At 38.4% G+C, this 18377-nt stretch overlaps 1 protein-coding gene across 1 annotated transcript; it reads left to right on the top strand.

Moving 5' to 3' along the window:
- Nucleotides 1-1567: 1567 nt before the first annotated feature.
- LOC124148238 lies at nucleotides 1568-17190 on the top strand. Its single transcript, XM_048398733.1, has 2 exons — nucleotides 1568-1659; nucleotides 15923-17190. Exons 1-2 carry the CDS (start codon nucleotides 1645-1647, stop codon nucleotides 17054-17056), a joined length of 1149 nt encoding a protein of 382 aa, XP_048254690.1. The 5' UTR covers nucleotides 1568-1644; the 3' UTR covers nucleotides 17057-17190.
- Nucleotides 17191-18377: the final 1187 nt, after the last annotated feature.

Here is an 18377-nt window from a genome sequence, read left to right as displayed (position 1 = left end):
TTGTCACATTAAGTCATTTCATTCAAATTTGTTTGGTATGATTATGTCTTATAATTATTTTAGGATGGAAGGTACAGTTACCAAATAAAATATGCTGAAATATCAATTCATTATGACCATATTTCATAGTCTATATTTTAAAGTAACCCTCCTTACATTAAAGATAACTATTTAAAGACTATACTACTTAAAGACATTGCAACAAACCGAATAATCAGAGGGGAGACTTTATACTGAGGGGGGCGCGAAATATATCCGCCCGGGGGAGATTTTATTTCAGAACAGATTCTCCGGGGGAGAATCTGTACCGGTATAAAATCTCCGGGGGGAGAATTTGTACGGGGGAGAGTTTATACCGGGACACCGGCCGTTTATCGGGCGGTCTGCAGTGGAATTGAACTGTGTGTATCGGTTATATTCATGTATGTGGTACTGGTACAATTTTGTGTCGCCATTGTGTAGTGTAGCATTATTATGAATATGAAATCAGAAGAACACATTTTCTTTTTAAAACAGACGAATTGTGCGTTGGTAATGCTTTAATCTCTCCATGCGATACTCACACCGTGGTCTGCCCCCTGGTCCTGCGCCATGACTGTGAAATTTATATTTTTTAGGTATTCTGTTTTACTAAAATCCTAGGCAAGTCTAGATCATACTAACCAAGTCTAGTTTAGTTGATTCCAAAACAGCAGAAGGAGAAAGGTTCTTTCGAATAAAAGAAATATATTTTAAAGAAATGTTTTCATTGACTACGTGTTACTCTATCTGTCCCCAGATCCTAGAGAATATATTTGAAACGGAGTCCAAGTAAAGAATGATTTGACAGGTCTAGATTGCCTAAGCTCTGGTCCTGAAATCAAGCGTCGTTCTGGGATCCATTTGTATTCTATTGAATAGATTTATAATTTTAACTACGACAATTGTATTTCTGGGAAGTTGGTTGATTTTAGATGTGGGTATTTAAAGATAACAAAAAAATATGAAATATATATAATTTATGATGTAGCTGAGGTACGTGCACGTGTAAAAACTGTAGTTTGTAGTCAACCAAAGAAGATCTTCAACACTATAGATTGTATATTGTTTTGAAATGTCTCGCCTCATGAACGCGTTCCTTATTTCAATATTGTATCCAATTCCACCCATGACTGTACACAACATATATATATTTTACATGTATACGACGGCTACTTGGGCAAGTATAACGGTAAAAACAAACGTGTATTTGTTTAACATTTTTGTGTGTTGAAACACGTGTTATATTAAAGGGAAAATATAAACATTTAGTCTGTTCGGGTAACTAATTCTAGCTATTGTTTCCTGAATAAAATATATTTACTTCAGGCATACACATATTATTTCGTGTCATGTGACACCAGATATTGTTATCAACCAATACTCATATCGTAAACAACCATAGAAATGTGAAACATCAATGCTAGAGAATAACAAATTTCGATTTTCCAACGAAACGAATGCCTTTTGGCGTAAACGTTGACAATAGCGGTAAAATATATTAATGGATCACTGAAAATCAATGATGACGCGATTGTTGGCAAACAGATGTTGTTGCCTCAGATGAATAGATGAAGTTATGCTGAAACAGTAAGCTCTTAGAAGTCTTGTTTGCCAGCTGGGACCATGTCAGTATGTCAGGTATGAAATGTATTTACATGTTGAACGCATGTTGAGAGTATTGTTATATTGAACGGTTTCTGCAAACGAAGTAGACATTTTAGATTCCATTTATGCACAAGAAGATGTTTTAATTATCAAAATATGCCTGTGTTTGTTTGAAGGGAACATGTTCTTCACCGACTTTGCTGCAGGATTCAATGCAGGGTTGGAGTACACAAAGACTATTCAGAGACAATCAATTCAATTAATTAATCAGTGCTGCTACCAGTGCAAATAAAGAATGTTTATTATAACATGGTAATGTCATTGTGTGTGTATACAACACATAAATAAAGTACAAGTTTACTTTTCTACAGTTTTATATACATAAAGTACAAGATTACGTTTCTACTTTTCTTGGATCACTCCATTCTAATACTGCCGCCATGACCTATGTTGTTTTAAGTTGTGTGTGACAAATGGGAGGATACCGACTACACTGGCCCAGTCTGACCCAAGCGGGATTCTCGCTACTGGTCAGTTCTCCATCCGATACTCACAGCGTTGTGTGTCTCCCAGAATGAATGAATGACTTAATTTCGTAAGGGGGCCACCGGCCCATTTAACATTGTTCATTAATCGGTATCCATAGTAACGATGGAGCGCCAGATGATAACAGAGTATATAAAACTAACAATGGTAAAAAAAATACTCCAAAGTAAGTAAGTAAAAAAAATAGAGCAGATTCTCTCAGACCAAAGAGAATAAATATGAAAAGGACTCCAACTCAAGTCAAGAATGATTTGGCAAGTCATGATTGCCTCAGTTTTGGCCCTGAAATCCAAATTACAGAAGGAAGTAAACATTTCTCCAAGTCTGGAGAGTGTTTAATGATCCGCCGCCCAAAATGATTTCTGTAGGTGATATAGAAAAGGGCAATGTACGCCCTTCACTTTTTTAGGTATTTACCCTATACACCATTCAATATTTCTTCATTAAACTTAATACACATTAGACATGCACTGGACTGGCACCTTTGGCCATTAAGGGAGTTTTCAGGGATTTTTTTCATATTCCGTTTCCAGGCATATGAGGGTATGGATCTTTTTCATATTGCGTTTCCAGGCATATGAGGGTAGTTAACTGTTTACCAAAGAAAAAATACCATGTTGAGTAATGTCTAGAATCACCTATGTCTTTGATTGGCATTTGGAAGTTGGAAGAACAAGAATGATTGAAGTTGGAAGGACAAGACGTAGTCCTGAAACTTCGTTATCAAAGTACCTTTATAAAAGTTTTGCCATCACAATTGTGACTTCGGATGAATTCACGTACTAATATCCCATATGGCTTTAGTGATGGATTTTATCGAGCTAGGGCTTCATCTCGAGTGTTTTTGTCTTGCCATATCTTTTTAACCAAAGGGTTTGATGTTCGTCCCCAGAACGATAATATTGCCTGCTCTCTTCTTAGTTTCAATGGGAGTTCTGTGAAGTCAGACCGAACACTTGTGAGACTGTTGAGAGTATGGGGAGAAGAGGTCTACTTTAACCAATGTGTCTGCTTTAAATACGATGAACACAGACATTATAAAGTGTTTTTACTTAGATATGATACTATCCTATAGATGTAAATGCTATGCCGACAGATGGAAATTTGTATCACGATAGCTAGAAATATTTGATACGTTTCAAATCCTATTTCGCTTAACGATTGCTTTTATACATGTAACCTAGCTCAGCGATTTACTCGCAATCACTTAATTATGCTGCACGTTTTTGGTTTCTGATAGTTCATTTATGGCATGTGTGTCTGTTGCATCAAAAATATGTAGGTATGGTCGATAATGGAGTAATTAGCCAATGATAAATTTGGCTCGGCCCGACTATAAGACAATCCAATACAGGGTTGATCTGTGTGTCGTACAATTGTGTGTTATAGACACCTGGAAAAAAGCGTTTAAGCAAAGCTTACTACATATTTCTAAACTGCCGGACAAAAGAATGTACACACCTTCTTTCGATGTTAGCTTAATTGAAACAAACAAGAAGTAGTCATTCAATAGTGTATATTATACTTGTGACCTTATAATTAACTTCAAAATGCTTCGGCGACTGTTTTCAGCCTAGTAACGTTTTGATAACACATTGAATTTTTTGGCCAAATCCAATGTTCAAGTGAATACTTTCTTTTTCATCAGTTTATATGCAAATGTTGTTTCTTAAAAATGTATCCTTTGTTAAATTTCTAACAAAACATGCATTCAGCTTCACCAGATCGACCTCAACAAAGATATGTATCATGTTCAAACGTGAGGGATGAGAATTAAGACCAAAGCAGGTGAAGCGTGTTTCTGGGATATTATAATATGTATCAGTGATGATATTAATAATAAATATATAACGTCAAAGCGAGAGAATAATATCAATTATCCGACGAAACAGATTCCTTTGGGCATAAAACATTAATATAATGTCATATATGATATGACAAGTTCGTTAAGTATTTTGTACTTTATACGAGTGTAGTTTAAACAGTTCATAGACACCGTGGTATAGAAAGTACAAAATGGTATGGAAATCTATAATTTGCTATTTCTTTAGAAACATTATAGACCAAACCATTTTATTCTTCAGTTGCTGTTTTTGTAAAAAATAAGATCAAATAACGATTTTTAAATCACAAACCACGTGCATTTTAATGTTGAAAAGGGAAAGCCAAATCCTCATGTTTTTCATAATATCCGATCGTCACGGTATGGCAGAAATATTGCCGACGTGACGTGAACTCACTCATAATATCCGAACTGAAAATACCTATGTTTATTTATCTCATTTCGAGCAATGTGCAATGCACCACCAATACCTACTGAAAACCTGGATACAGGGGTACTGTATGTTTCTTCAGATGTTGCTGATACTGAGTCATGTATGATGCAAAGATGCAAAGAAGCGGAGAAAGCATTTGTAGGGATAATCAGACAACTATTGCCATGGAAACAAACATGTCATTTGTAGGAAATCGATTTCAGTTTCTCACGGTATTCAGTATTTAATATGTCTCTTTGTAACAGAAAAGTAATACAGGATACGACTTTAAAAAATGCTATTTGATATATATATATATATATATATATATATATATATATATATATATATATATATATATATATATATATGATGCATATAGTAAACCGTGCTTAATCTTATTAACAATTAACGCTTCTGAATAGGCGTGTCTGATCGCACGATGTGGTGTAATGTCAATATTGACCGAAACCGCCTTCAAAACCCGATTTTCACGATCCTTTCTCTACACTCACAACCGTAAACTGCAAGTTTCCCTGAGTCTATTTCAGCTGTTTGAGTTCCCCGCAACCACTTTCTTTGAATCGTTTTCAATACAACCACGTTAGACTACTAGTAGTTAACTCAGGATTATGTTTCACACCTGATATATATTCCTGGTAAATTGCAGTCTCCTGTGTACAATGGTTATGGTTGTCGATGTGGATGATGTTGTCGATGGTGTTGATGGTCGCTGGACATTCTGTTGTGTTATTTCTCCTGCTCTTCGGACCGACCAGTCTATTCGTAATGTAGCGATGGTTAAGCTATGCATTTGGGTGAGTGGGTGAGTATGATTTAACGCCGCTTTTAGCAATATTCCAGCAATATCACGGCGGGAGACACCAGAAATGTCCTTCACACATTGTACCCATGTCGGGATCCGGAATCGAACCCGGGTCTTCGGCGTGACGAGCGAACGCTTTATCCACTAGGCTACCCGACCACCCCTGTGTATGTGGCATTTCTAAATTATGTGGTCATTTGTGAAGTTTCATTTTATACTCTGTGGATGGCACTACTCAATCAAGTCATTATTAAGTACTGATATTTGTTCACCGTTGTGTCGCGAACTGAAACAATATCAATTATTTGTGAATTCTGTCCATAACTGAACACAAATTAGGCAAATACAGTAAAGTACGGTTATAACGAACTCAAAGGGACTACTAATTTTAGTTCGTTATAACCGTAGTTCGTTATAAGCATATATACAGCAAATATACTACAGCAAATAGTCGGTACCAAAAAAGTTAGTTCTTTATATCCGTCAGTTCGTTATAAGCGTGATTGTTATAACCGTAGTTTACTGTATACCTTCATTCATACCAGTCAATCCATGTAACTGAATATACCAGACACAGATAACCCGCTTAGTCTACTGGACAGGAATGTAATGCTGTCGGTGTAGCGAGAAGCAACCATTTTGAACAATGAGCGGGTGGTATGTCAACACCGCAACAACCCGTACGTGTCGATCTGAAAACCTGTAGCTTTGGTTGGTTAAAATGAGGTTGACCTAAAGAGATTGTAGTGGTTGAGACCAACATCTGTCGGAACATTGACAGTCTGATTGTTCGTTTTGGACTTACTCCTGCTTGCTGTAATTGAGCTTACTGAAAGTGCACAGGTGAGTTTAACATTCAAACTTTCAGAGGTTCATCTTACCTTTCTTTACCTCCTGAGCTAGAAAGAAAACGCAGTACTTTAAATATTCGAAATTTAGGGGATATAGAGAGGTTGGAGACTCATAAACCATTTCAAATGCTTCAATCCATTAACTTAACAGAACCAGATAAGGCCACTCAAAGTTTTGGACTTAGTAAATTATCAAAGACGATCCAAATGCCCTTTTATGCTCTATGCAGACTCTGAAATCGAAAAATTAATGATTTACAAAATGTGAGAAATTATGAACAAGTAGAATTAATTACCTCAGAAGAAAGATTGAGAAATTACACAAGCAAACCAGTTTGAAACGGTTAAAAAAAAATCAAATTTGAAACAAACACATTCATTCAAAAGCACATGCGCCATAAGATGTTTAAATATTGCCTTTTTTATCATGAACAGTCCGGGGCTACCTTTCATTTAATTAGAAGCTACAACAATCAGTTATCAACTTGCAAAACAAATAAAGTAGACTTGTCGCCATTCGATGGTAAACGATATGTGATAGACGATGGCATTTCAAGTGTAATATTCTGCGATACTTCATACATAAGTTATAATTATATTTTAAAGGTAAGCTCTCATACTAATGCTTTCCAAGTAATATTGATAATAACAACACTATCTACCGTATTTATTTTTGTGAATCGATGAAACATCACAGTATATATACATATATTTGGTACATCTGCTTATAAACAATATGTTCAAATAAACAATATGTTTACCAAAAACAATCATTAGAAGAATACTCATGTGCCAAATCGACAGATATGTAATGAAATCCCATTGGACACATGAACAGTGGTCATTTGCTGGACAAGACGTTACACAAGGATATCGACCCCTATTCCTATGTGCATAATTAACAGTCACAAACATGGAATGGCATTGTGCAGTGAACTAAATAGATGGAAGGAAAATTCATTTATTATCCCGAAGGAAGTTTGGGTTACATCAGCCTAATACCTCAGTTTATTGATAAACAAACATACAAGAACATTACACAAAAAAGTCAAAACAATCTTTTTACTAATTCAAAAAGAAATAATTCGATGTTATGAAATTACAAAATGTATTGCATATTCAAATTGTAATTATGCAAGTTTCCATGCCATCTGGTCTTCTCTACATGTATTACTTAGAGACACTGTATAAGTATGATATCTGATCTGTCCATGCTACAAACATGCCAATAATGTCACAATAAATCCATGCACCCTTTATGTATGATATTGAAATGTAAATATGATGGAAAATTGAATAAATTATTAAAAGAAAAAAAAGAACATTACAAACGTAATTAACATTAAATGTGGCACTAGCGAATAAATAAAAGTCTTCTAATACGAATGACCGAGTTCGATCTATTCCTATTCCAAGTATGTTTAACTTTATATATTATTTATTATTTATCCTAATAATTATTCGTAGCCAATATTAAAATGTCACACGATATCAGAGTCCCGTTCCGCAAAGCGATCACTAAGTACGCGATCTTATTTTTTTTGTTACGATCGGCCGCCACAAAACAATCTTAACTAAGAGAGTAGTAAGTTAAGATCATAATGCTAAGTTGCTCCGGACCAACTTAGGATCGCTAAAACCGATCTTAAAGTGTACCATAACAACAAAGATGGCGACTTTTATTAGTGTGTGCAAGGAAATGGATCGTGTCTTACACAAAGAAACGTTTTTTAGGGACCGCACCCGGCAGCTGAACACGTTATCTGACGATGAACTACAGGCGCGATATCGTATGCCACGACACGCCACGACACGCCACGACACGCCCTCTTGAAACTGCTAGAAGCTGTCTCTCCGTCTGTTACACCAACAACCCAGCGTTCGCACTCCCTGTGACCCAGAAACGAAGTTACTCCTGACTTTGAGATATTTAAGTAAGGTGTTTTTTTCCTTGAGTTGGGTGACCATCACGGTACTGTGAAGTCTAGTGTGTCTCGGGTGTTTCACCCGACTATAGACGCCTTTTGCCGCTCTATCAACAATATCAGTTTTGATCTTGACAATTTACGTGATGTGCAGCACGAATTTTATCGACTTACCTGATTCATTTTGATCTGAATTAGGATAAAGCTGATAATGACATTGAAAGGAAACATTTGGTTATACTTGCTCTAGATGTAATAGATGCTCTTAAAGTACATGCACTATTTGTCTATTTATGAGGAATAATATACTTTGTTGTGTGTATTACTTACTATACCTAACGATGTTTGGATAATACTCTTATATCCATCTTTCACCACAATATTCACCTGCATGCACTGTTGCTTCAGCGATTGCTTCCTCATAAGGAAGGCTAGGAAGGACAGGCTCATCTCCCAATGTAGGTTTGGTTGGCATGGTGACCCTACTTGTCTCACGAGACACTTAAAAAAAGAGAATGTGTTCTTTATTTTTTTAAATAAACATTAAAAATGAAATATTAAATACAAAATTCATACTACTTGTATATTAGAAATTAATACATAAGCACGAATATACAAAGTAAAAGAACATATAATTATCATGTTTAAACATAACACACCAGTAGCTTTCAGCATTATAATGGTGTTGTTTCATTGTAAGTATTACCTTCACTAACATCTGTTTCCAAACCGGGGACACGTTGCCTCCATTGGGCACGTCAGAAACCTATGATTGTGGGTTCGAATCCCGGTTCGCCCCCGATTATTTTTTCCAGGTTTGTCAGCACCATACCCGTGCTCGTGGGTTTCACCGAAGTGGTAAACGTATGAGACCTGCATCACTTTGGGCTTTCCTCCCACATTAAGCTGACACGCCGCGATATAACTGGAATACTGTTAAAAGCGGCGTTAAACCCAACTCACTGTTTCCAAACCTCTCTGAATGTCATCAACCTGGCAGGCTGGAATCAATGAGCGTACTTGTGATACCAAGGAAATATTATTATTCAATACTAAATCATTGATAGTGTATGTTTACGGACAGGAATTTCGTGATCAAAAGGAAAACATTGAATGGACAAGACCGAAGTAATCGACAGGGCACATTCACATCATCACTGTGCCGCGATTTCTTGTCAACCAGTTGTCCTGCATGCTCACCCGTTTCGACAAATAACTGCTGCTTTTTTCATATGAAAAGTCATGTCTAATTGCTCAAACTACCTGACCGTGTGAATGAATTGCCCTAAACGTTTCACATTTTGTGAGATTTCAAAAGTGTGGCCACGACATCTAACGTTAGTCGACGCCATATTGCAAACAAATTGTGTCATGGTCGGTTTCACATGTCGACGCTACACGCGATACAACTATTGGAAACATGAACATAACTTCTAAAATGATGACAGCAATACCCTTTTTTGCATTTGGGTAAACCGTTTATGGATACGATGTTCGATTTCGATTTGTTTTTCCTTTCTTTGAAACTGTGGTAATGGAGCTGAAATAGAATTTTCCGTTAGTCTAATGTACATGGTACATGCTGTGATTGTACAAGATACTAGTAATTGATAATCAATTTTGTATGAATATGTATCATCAAATACATATCAAAATCTCCCCAGAAAATGGAATATATTATCATTGCACGACAGCTCGTATCTCCAACACTCGCCATGGATATAAGATCTAATTAATATTAAATTTACAAATTTTATTGATGTAGACTCTACTCTCGATTAACGTATGATAACCTATTGCAAGTCTTCAACTCTTATTAGATATGTTATCTGAAAAGTCAACAATGAGTAAACGCTTCATCTGTTTTCGTTCAATGACGTTACAATCTTCAATTTTATTTGTGGAGGCTAGTAGACGGTCGGTGATTTCCCGCCGCTCTGAATTTGTCGTCTGGACATGTGCGCGTGATTTGACCTCGCGTGTTGTGACGTGGATGACGCCACGTCAAACAGCTGATCTAATGGTGTGGTCGTATAATGGATACACGTGGTTTCAGTTTCCAAATAATAATATTCTCTTTGACTGAACTAAAAAAGTAGACGAGAACATCACGAATGGGAAGATTTCCACGGCGACCGACGAAGTGATGAGGCCGTTGATCACTTGACTAACACTATTAGAATATTTGGAGCCGTTTTCTAATTTTGGTATGTTGACATATGTTCCTTTAATATCTGTTTGGAGGGTTGATATTCCAAGAAAGTAATGTGCATATAGTTGAGTAAGGGACCAGAAAGTTTTACAGTGAGAAATCTGTCAAAATGGATATAAAATTAAACACCTTTTTAATATTTTAGCCTCATATATACTGAACCGCAAATGAAACGTCACCCCGAGTAACATTGCATGGAAAGTTGTCATTTAAATATCTGGGTAATTTTTGTCAAAGTTTCTTAAATTTAACATTACCTTGTCCGGAAAAATGAAATTTGGTGATAAAAAAACAAAGCAGATGACAATAAAACCGATAGCCCAAACGCATCACGGCAACGGCCATGGTAACCCGATGCACGTGAGTTCCGTGCAAATTGAAATGCACATGCGTTCCCCCATTTCTTGCCCTACAAAAACCACCCAGATCGGATAACATTCCTTCGTTATTGAATTGCTACCACATGCCCAGATTGACAAGAAATCAGCGACACCAAGCCCTTGGACGATTGCAAGCTGGACAAACCGCCCGGAAAGTAGTCAATGCATTTCAAGTCAACGTAAGGACCATATACAGGCTCCAGCAACGGTACCAGACCACCAACACTATAGATGACTGACCACGTAGTTGAAGACCAAGGGTCGCCACCCGACGTCAGGATCGTCAGTTTGTGCGACAGCATCTTCAACATCGCTTTGTTACTGCTGCGGAAACTGCTCCACAGACCATCGGGACACACCAGCGACACATTAGTGCGGACACCGTGCGTTGACGATTGAGGAGCAGACACCTCCACTGTCACAGGCCACACCGAGGACCCATTCTGACACCACGTCATCGTCGGGACCGTCTTCAGTGGGCAACACAGCACCAGCATTGGCGCCACCAGCAGTGCAGAACAGTCCTCTTCTCATACTAGAGCCGTTATTATATCTCAACAGCAGATGGCGGAGGGGAGTCTGGCGACGACGTGGGAAACGTTGTTCGAATGCTTGTGTTGTTGAGAGAGACTCGTGGGGTTGTCCGAGCATCATGGTGTGGGGTGGAATTGGTCTTGCACAGATGGTCGGCCCTGTGGTCTTCCAGAACATCGGTCCAGGGAGATGCAATGGTGCCACAGCAGCTCGGTACATTGATCAAGTCTTGAGACCATACGCCATACCTCATTTGACACGTCGCCGCAACTGCGAGTTTCAGCATGATAACGCCCCTGCCCACACTGCGAGAGCAACAAGAGACTGCATCCAGCAGAATGGCATCCGAACCATGCAGTGGCCTGCTCTCGGTTCCGATTTAAATCCCATTGAGCACCTGTGGGACGAGATTCAAAGACGGCTGAATGACGTCCGACTAAGGCCGACAACTGCAGCTGAACTGCGTCAGGCATTCCTCAGAGTGTGGGCTCAAGTGCCTATGGCCTTCATCAACCGCCTCAACCATTCCATGTATCGATGTTGCATGGCAGTAATCAATGCACATGGCGGACACACGAGATACTGACTTGTGGTGCCATTTTCTCAGACACTTGTGTTGTGTTTCACTTTAAGAACATTTGACACTTTAATTTCAACCTTGATGATCAGTTTTGTCAAGTTTCATCTTTTTAATATGGCTCAAAGTATGTTTACAGTGTTTGAACAAATAAGGTTTCTCATATATCTATCCATGGTGACGTTTCTTTTGCGGTTCAGTATATTAGAATCTCGCATGGTTCAAGTTATAACATTAACAGTAAATGTAATTAGATCCACACACAATATATAGATAATTGATTTCTGAATGACTAAATGGTTTCAGTGTAGACTAAATGTCGTTTCGTTTTGATGTTTTCAATTGTTTTCATTTGGGGTTTTTTCACTCTGCATCGACTAAATTATCCAATACTTCGATCAGTGACATACGTATTTTGGTAATAATTACTTTGTTTTGCATCCTTAGTAACAAATAAAATTTGTAAAAAAATCTGGTCTAAGAGCAAAATGAATGCGTTCTTCTTTTTTTCACAACCAAAAGAAAAAAGGAAGGACATATATAAGAATTGAAAACCATTTATACTAAACAGTTTGTTAGTTATATTTTCGAAGTTCAATTCCAAGAATATTCTTTTCCTTTTAGGACAAATAATTCCATTGCTTTCGTTCACCGGCGATCATTATCCATTTCAAACTTTCCCTTTTGTAGAATGGGATGAAATGGAAAACTGTACTGAAAATAAACTATCACGTATGTCTTAGAATGTGCATGTACATACCTCGGTATAAAATTCGCTTCTAAAGTCGTATTTATAAAACAATATGAAAGAAAAGGTTGAATTTCAAGGACTGACCATACAAGTATGTTTTGAGCAAAGGTCTAAGTGAGGCAGCCGAGTGCGAAATACATGCTGAGACGAGGATGTATGTTTTCTAGTGGTCATAGTGAAACAAATTTGTTCAGAGTTTTGAGCACATGAACTGTATTATACATTGAACACTACTTTAATCGAGGTAATTCATATTTTAATAATTTTCACTTTCACTTAACCTAGATATTACTTATAATTATACCGTAAAAACATTAATATTGCCTTCTTTCACCTGTGCAAGTTTTCGTTTCCTTGTATTAAATATTGCCTACTCTATGCTTCTTAACTTTCAAATTCAAGTATTAAAATTACATCTAGTTTCAAGCTTTTTATAAGTTAGGTTTAAACCATTAAGAACACATCATAACACCCGAAGTATAAATAAGCGGTCTCTGTGAATGCACACGAAGCAATGCTTGTATGGCATACGGCGCCCGAGTTACGAGTGATCGAAAATAGATTTGTTGAATAGATTTGCTGCCCATGAAAACGTTTCAACGAATTTCAAATTTTTTTCAAATACCCCTGAGTTGTTTTTACCACTAATGAAAGATCACGGACACTGAAACCTACATGGACGTAACCGGGACTTCTTCAAGATATATATTCCAAACTGTCATTCGTATTATAACATAATCTTTGACACAGTCTGCGTAAGAACTACTTCCGTCAATTATTTCCTAGTCGAGTTAAAGATATTCGTACCTCCACCGTTGAAGATTTCAATCTTAGCTGAGATCGCGATCTTAAATCCAAGCCGTCTTATAATCGTGTTCAGATCGGTTTGTGCAAGTGGAATAGGACAATTGCATTGTGATTGTAAAGATGATTGTAGCCGCCTCAGGTCGATTGTAACTAAGATTGGTCTGGGCAACACACTAATTTTCAAAACATTTAAAGTGTTTTCGTCAATTTCTGTCACCATTTTAGATTCGTTTTGCACATTAGAGTGACACGTGTGTATAGGTGTTGTTTGTTCATTGTGTGTGTGTGTGTGTGTGTGTGTGTGTGTGTGTGTGTGTGTGTGTGACCTGATTTTTAGTAGGAGGTTACGAGTTCCACAGTCGTCCAAGACCGCAATTCGTTCTTCCAGAAACCTACGATCGTGGGCTTCTATCCAAGGTTCGCCCTGATAAGGTTTCAAGCTTCTCAGAACCATATCCATGCTCGTTATGGTTCACCATAGTGGTGAACATCTAGGACCTGTATCACTCAAGACTTCCCTGCCATATCAAGCCGTCCAGCCAAACCAAACTCACTCGCAATCATCACTTATGTTAGGTTATCATTACATTTACATGATCACCTTTATTTGTGCCTTGAATATGAATAATATAATGCATGCATCATGATATGACATGGCTTCTGTGAATGCATAGTTCCGACTGGCGTCACGAAACCACGCCTGCCACGGATACTATTGCTATGTCCCCCAAGCCACGCCTGTCGTGGATATTGTTGCTATGTCCCTCAAGCTTTGGGATGCTGAGCGGTTAAAATGGCGGAAACCCCCTATGCTGAATCAGTCGATCGCTTTACCGTGTAACATTTCTCCAAGAAAGCACCATTAGCTTTAAATGTTGCATGAAAAAGAACTAGTAAGGTTCGAATGGTTAAAAAATTGTGATATTAGAAAACTATATATACCTCTAAATATAACGCTAGCGTCTCGTATTATTGTAGGCAGTATTTATTTGGAGTGGTGTTTCTTCGAACTGACGTCTCCCAACTAGACTAATTATCCCCCGCTCAACAAAGTTGGCGGGGGATATAGAAACGGGCTTCGTCCGTCCGTCCGCACGTCTGTCCGTCACGTTTCGTTTCCGGAGCATAACTCAGAAACCGTTCAATATTTTTTCATGAAACTTTGCAGGTCTGTCAAGTACATGCTGAACTGGTGCCTTTTGCTATTTAGAAATTTTAGAAATTTTAATTTTTTACGTTTCCAGGCAACAAGATGGACTTGTTCTGTTGGGGTAGGGTTCGTTTCCGGAGCATAACTCATAAACCGTTCAATATTTCTTCATCAAACTTTGCAGGTCTGTCAGGTACATGCTGAACTGGTGCCTTTTTGCTATTTAGAAAATGTAGAAACTTTTATTGTTACGTTTCCATGGCAACAAGATGGACTTAGGTTCCAAACCCTTCTTTTTTTACAATTTCCATGACAAGTTCCACCTCGGTTAAAAAAGGTTAGGGTTTGTGTAGATTTAATTATGTCATAAATTCGGCTACAGGGGCGGGGGATATAGCCACGTTAATGGCAAACTCTTGTTAGTATTTACATTAACTATGTTACATAGCGGAGTTTATTGTCATGTCACATTCACTGCACATGGGCGATAACCATAACATACATAAAATACAAATACATAACAATTGATATGTGTAAGTGAGCGCTACAGTGTATGACAGAGTCTTTGTACTTCGTAACAGGCAAAAAAACACCGCTTACATACACGTTCACTAACAGTAGTCACGGGGAATACGGAACGCTGCTCATAAACTGACATGCGTGTTTTGCTCCCTCTTGCGTTGTATGTCGCTGACAGATCTCGCGGATCCTTTTCCATGTTTCGTTGTGCATCCCGCATCTCCAATACCGTAAACTCTCCTGCCTTTATCTTGCCGCTTGTATACGTGAAACCACCATCACACAAAAAACTGCAACATCGGGGCGTGGAAGAAATTTCGAATGTGATCACATAACTTAAGAAAACTATATATCTAAATCATAAATATATATACGCTATTGTTTTTTTGTTAAGGTAAGGTTATGGAAGGTTAGTAATCAGTTTTTAAATTAACATGGTTCAGATTTTGGGCGCGCAGATTAGTTTTTCAGCTCCCTTAAATAAACACAAGCAAAACAACAAGAGTGAGTGAGTGAGTGAATATGGTTTTACGCCGCTTTTAGCAATATTCCAGCAATATCACGGCGGGGGACACCATAAATGGGCTTCACACATTGTACCCATGTCGGGAATCGAACCCGGGTCTTCGGCGTGACGAGCGAACGCTTTAACCACTAGGCTACCCGACCGCCCCCCAAAACAACAAGAAACTTCAAAGTGCATCGTGATTCGCCTTCATGCGAATACCTAAAATAAAAATTTCGAATTCATGCGAAGACCCCAATACATCACGTGGCTTTTCAAGGCCTTGGATAACGTTAGCGCTTTGGGGACAAGATGGCGCCCTAGTGACAAGCTATTCAGTAAAGGAGAGCAGCGTTCTGATTGGTTATATGGCTTCCGGTCGGAAGTATGCATGTATACATTGTTTTAAAAAAAGTACAAATGTATGCATTGTTTAATAATGTGCGTGTCCATTTCAGAAGATGGTTTCGAGGCGGTTGTATCTGCTCCTTGCCGAAACAGTGCTTCTACTAGTCCTAGGATATACGTTTTTCCAAACTACCGGAACAGAAAATCAGTCACCTATTAATCATGATCAGGCAGTCAGCACTAAGGGTCTCCTTACAATGGCTCAATACGGCGTTCCTCGGGATGCGACCCATCCAGAAAACGTTAATAAAGTTGACAAATACATCATATACACATGTAACGACGAAAGCTGCGGTGGACTAGCAGACAGACAGGAGGGCATTATCACCTCTTATATTCTTTCTCAGATGTTGAAACGGAACTTTGGCTTGTCAATGGAGAGACCATGTAATTTTTCAAATTATGTTATTCCAAATTTGGTCGAGTGGCAAATAGATGAGAACATGCTTAAAAACCGGAGCCGGGAAAAGAAAGTATGCATGAATGGCCTCGCTTGTGGAAGGAAGATGAAGCAAAGTGACCTGGAAAAGATGTTTGACAAGGATGTGACTTTTTATAAAGGTAATATTGACTATGTGCCTTTCCTCATGGACAATCCTCTCTTTGGTACAGTGCAATGGGCGCAGAACAAAAGTCATCATGAGATATACAGAATTGCATTTTCACAGTTATTTAAGTTATCGCCAAGTACCATGAGTAAATATGAATCTTTCAATGACAAAGCCAGGAAGGAGTCTGGAAAACTATTCTGTGCACACCTGAGAATTGGGAAATCTAAAAACATGCCTACTGATAGATTTAGAACTGATGATCGACCAGATCCGATTACCTTAATCCAGTTTCTGAAGAAAAAGCTTCAAGATTTTCCTTCAAGTAAATTGTTCATAGCCACAGACAATGATGAGGTCAGGTTTCAGTTTAAAGACGCCTTTCCATTAACTTTTTTAGACATTAAAGGCAATATCACTCATATCGACCAAAGTGGACGTAATGATTGTTCGGGGTTTGAGAAAGGTATTTTAGATCAATATGTCCTGACGACTTGTGATACTCTTGTTATATCAGACAGCGGCTTCAGCCGGACTGCGGCTGTTGTAAGGGGTACAGATAACAATTTATTCATTATATACCAGAAAATTATTACACAAATCAAACGTATGAACCCTTCCAGAGCAAAATATTAAAAAAAACTATGGATATAAAGAAAGCCTTCTACATTTCATCCAGATGCCATTTTCGGGCACTAAAACCGACGGAGCCAACATGTTCACTGGTTACATAAGGTGAGGTGAAATGGGGTTTAACGTCGCGTCAAAGATTATTGCACTTATATAGCGACGTGCATGTACGTGTGTATGTTTGTGTGGCTGCTTGTACTAGTCCGGACTGATGCCGATTTATAGTGCCAGCCCACTGAGATACCATGCCGCAGTTTAACATGAATACCCCACTCAGACACAGTATACCGACTCCGAACCGACCAGTCCTTGTTTTAGCCCCTTAATGCCGAGCGCCAGACAGGGTAACAACAAGTACCATCTTTTAACGTCGTTTGGTATGACGCGGGCGGACGCTCTACCATTAGACCACGGAGGCGGTCTCACTGGTTACATTAACTGCACACAGGACATGTGCAGTGATGTTTAATACCGCAATTGTTCTTGTGACACTTCTCGTGTTCAAATAAGGATATATTTCATTGAACTCTGTGATGTATTTCTCTGTTAGATCAGCCCAGATAAAGCCAGTATCTGTATTACCTTGCACAATTAGTCCGTTTATACCTCATTGAGTGAGTGAGTGAGTGAGTGAGTGAGTGAGAGTGTGGATGGTTAAAGTCGCTTTTAGAAATATTCCAGCAATATCACGGCAATTGACACCAGAAATGGGTTTCACACATTGTACCGATATAGCCATGGGGAATCGAACCCGGGTCTTCGGTGAGACGAGCGAAAACATTATACCTAAACACAATTGTCAGTTCTAATCTACAGTCAGTGTTGCTTTGGTTGTACAGAAAGAAATATTTTGGTTAATTGGATTGAAACGGAGACATGGTCTTCAGCAACCTATGGTTGCCGTAAGAGGTGATTGATGGGACCAGGTGGTCAGGCTCGCTGACTTGGTTGTTGCATGTCATGGCATCCCAATTGCGTAGATCGATGCTCGCGATGTCCAGACTCGATGATATAGCTGAAATATTGCTGAGTGTGGTGCAAAATAAGAAACAAACATTATTAGTGTTGTAATCATTCCCCTTGAGTATAAACACAGATAGCTCTATTCCCACAACACGACTTTTGAGGATTTGAATACTCCAGATTTGTGGTTATCGATATCATAGGTTACCAAGAAACCCGAACCAATGTAATGGATTATAGACATCTTGAGGGTTTTCCGATTACCTTCAACATCATTGAAAAGATCAGGAGGTACTTGGTTGCAATCAATGAAAAATATGCTGGATATGCCCATCCCACTGAGTATAGTATCTGTGTCAACATT

The sequence above is a fragment of the Haliotis rufescens genome, unplaced genomic scaffold (genome assembly GCF_023055435.1).
Source record: "Haliotis rufescens isolate VD_foot unplaced genomic scaffold, xgHalRufe1.0.p SCAF_19, whole genome shotgun sequence".
Taxonomy (NCBI): domain Eukaryota; kingdom Metazoa; phylum Mollusca; class Gastropoda; order Lepetellida; family Haliotidae; genus Haliotis; species Haliotis rufescens.
The sequence above is the reverse complement of the archived record's forward strand: the minus strand, read 5'-3'. Positions and strand labels throughout refer to the sequence as shown.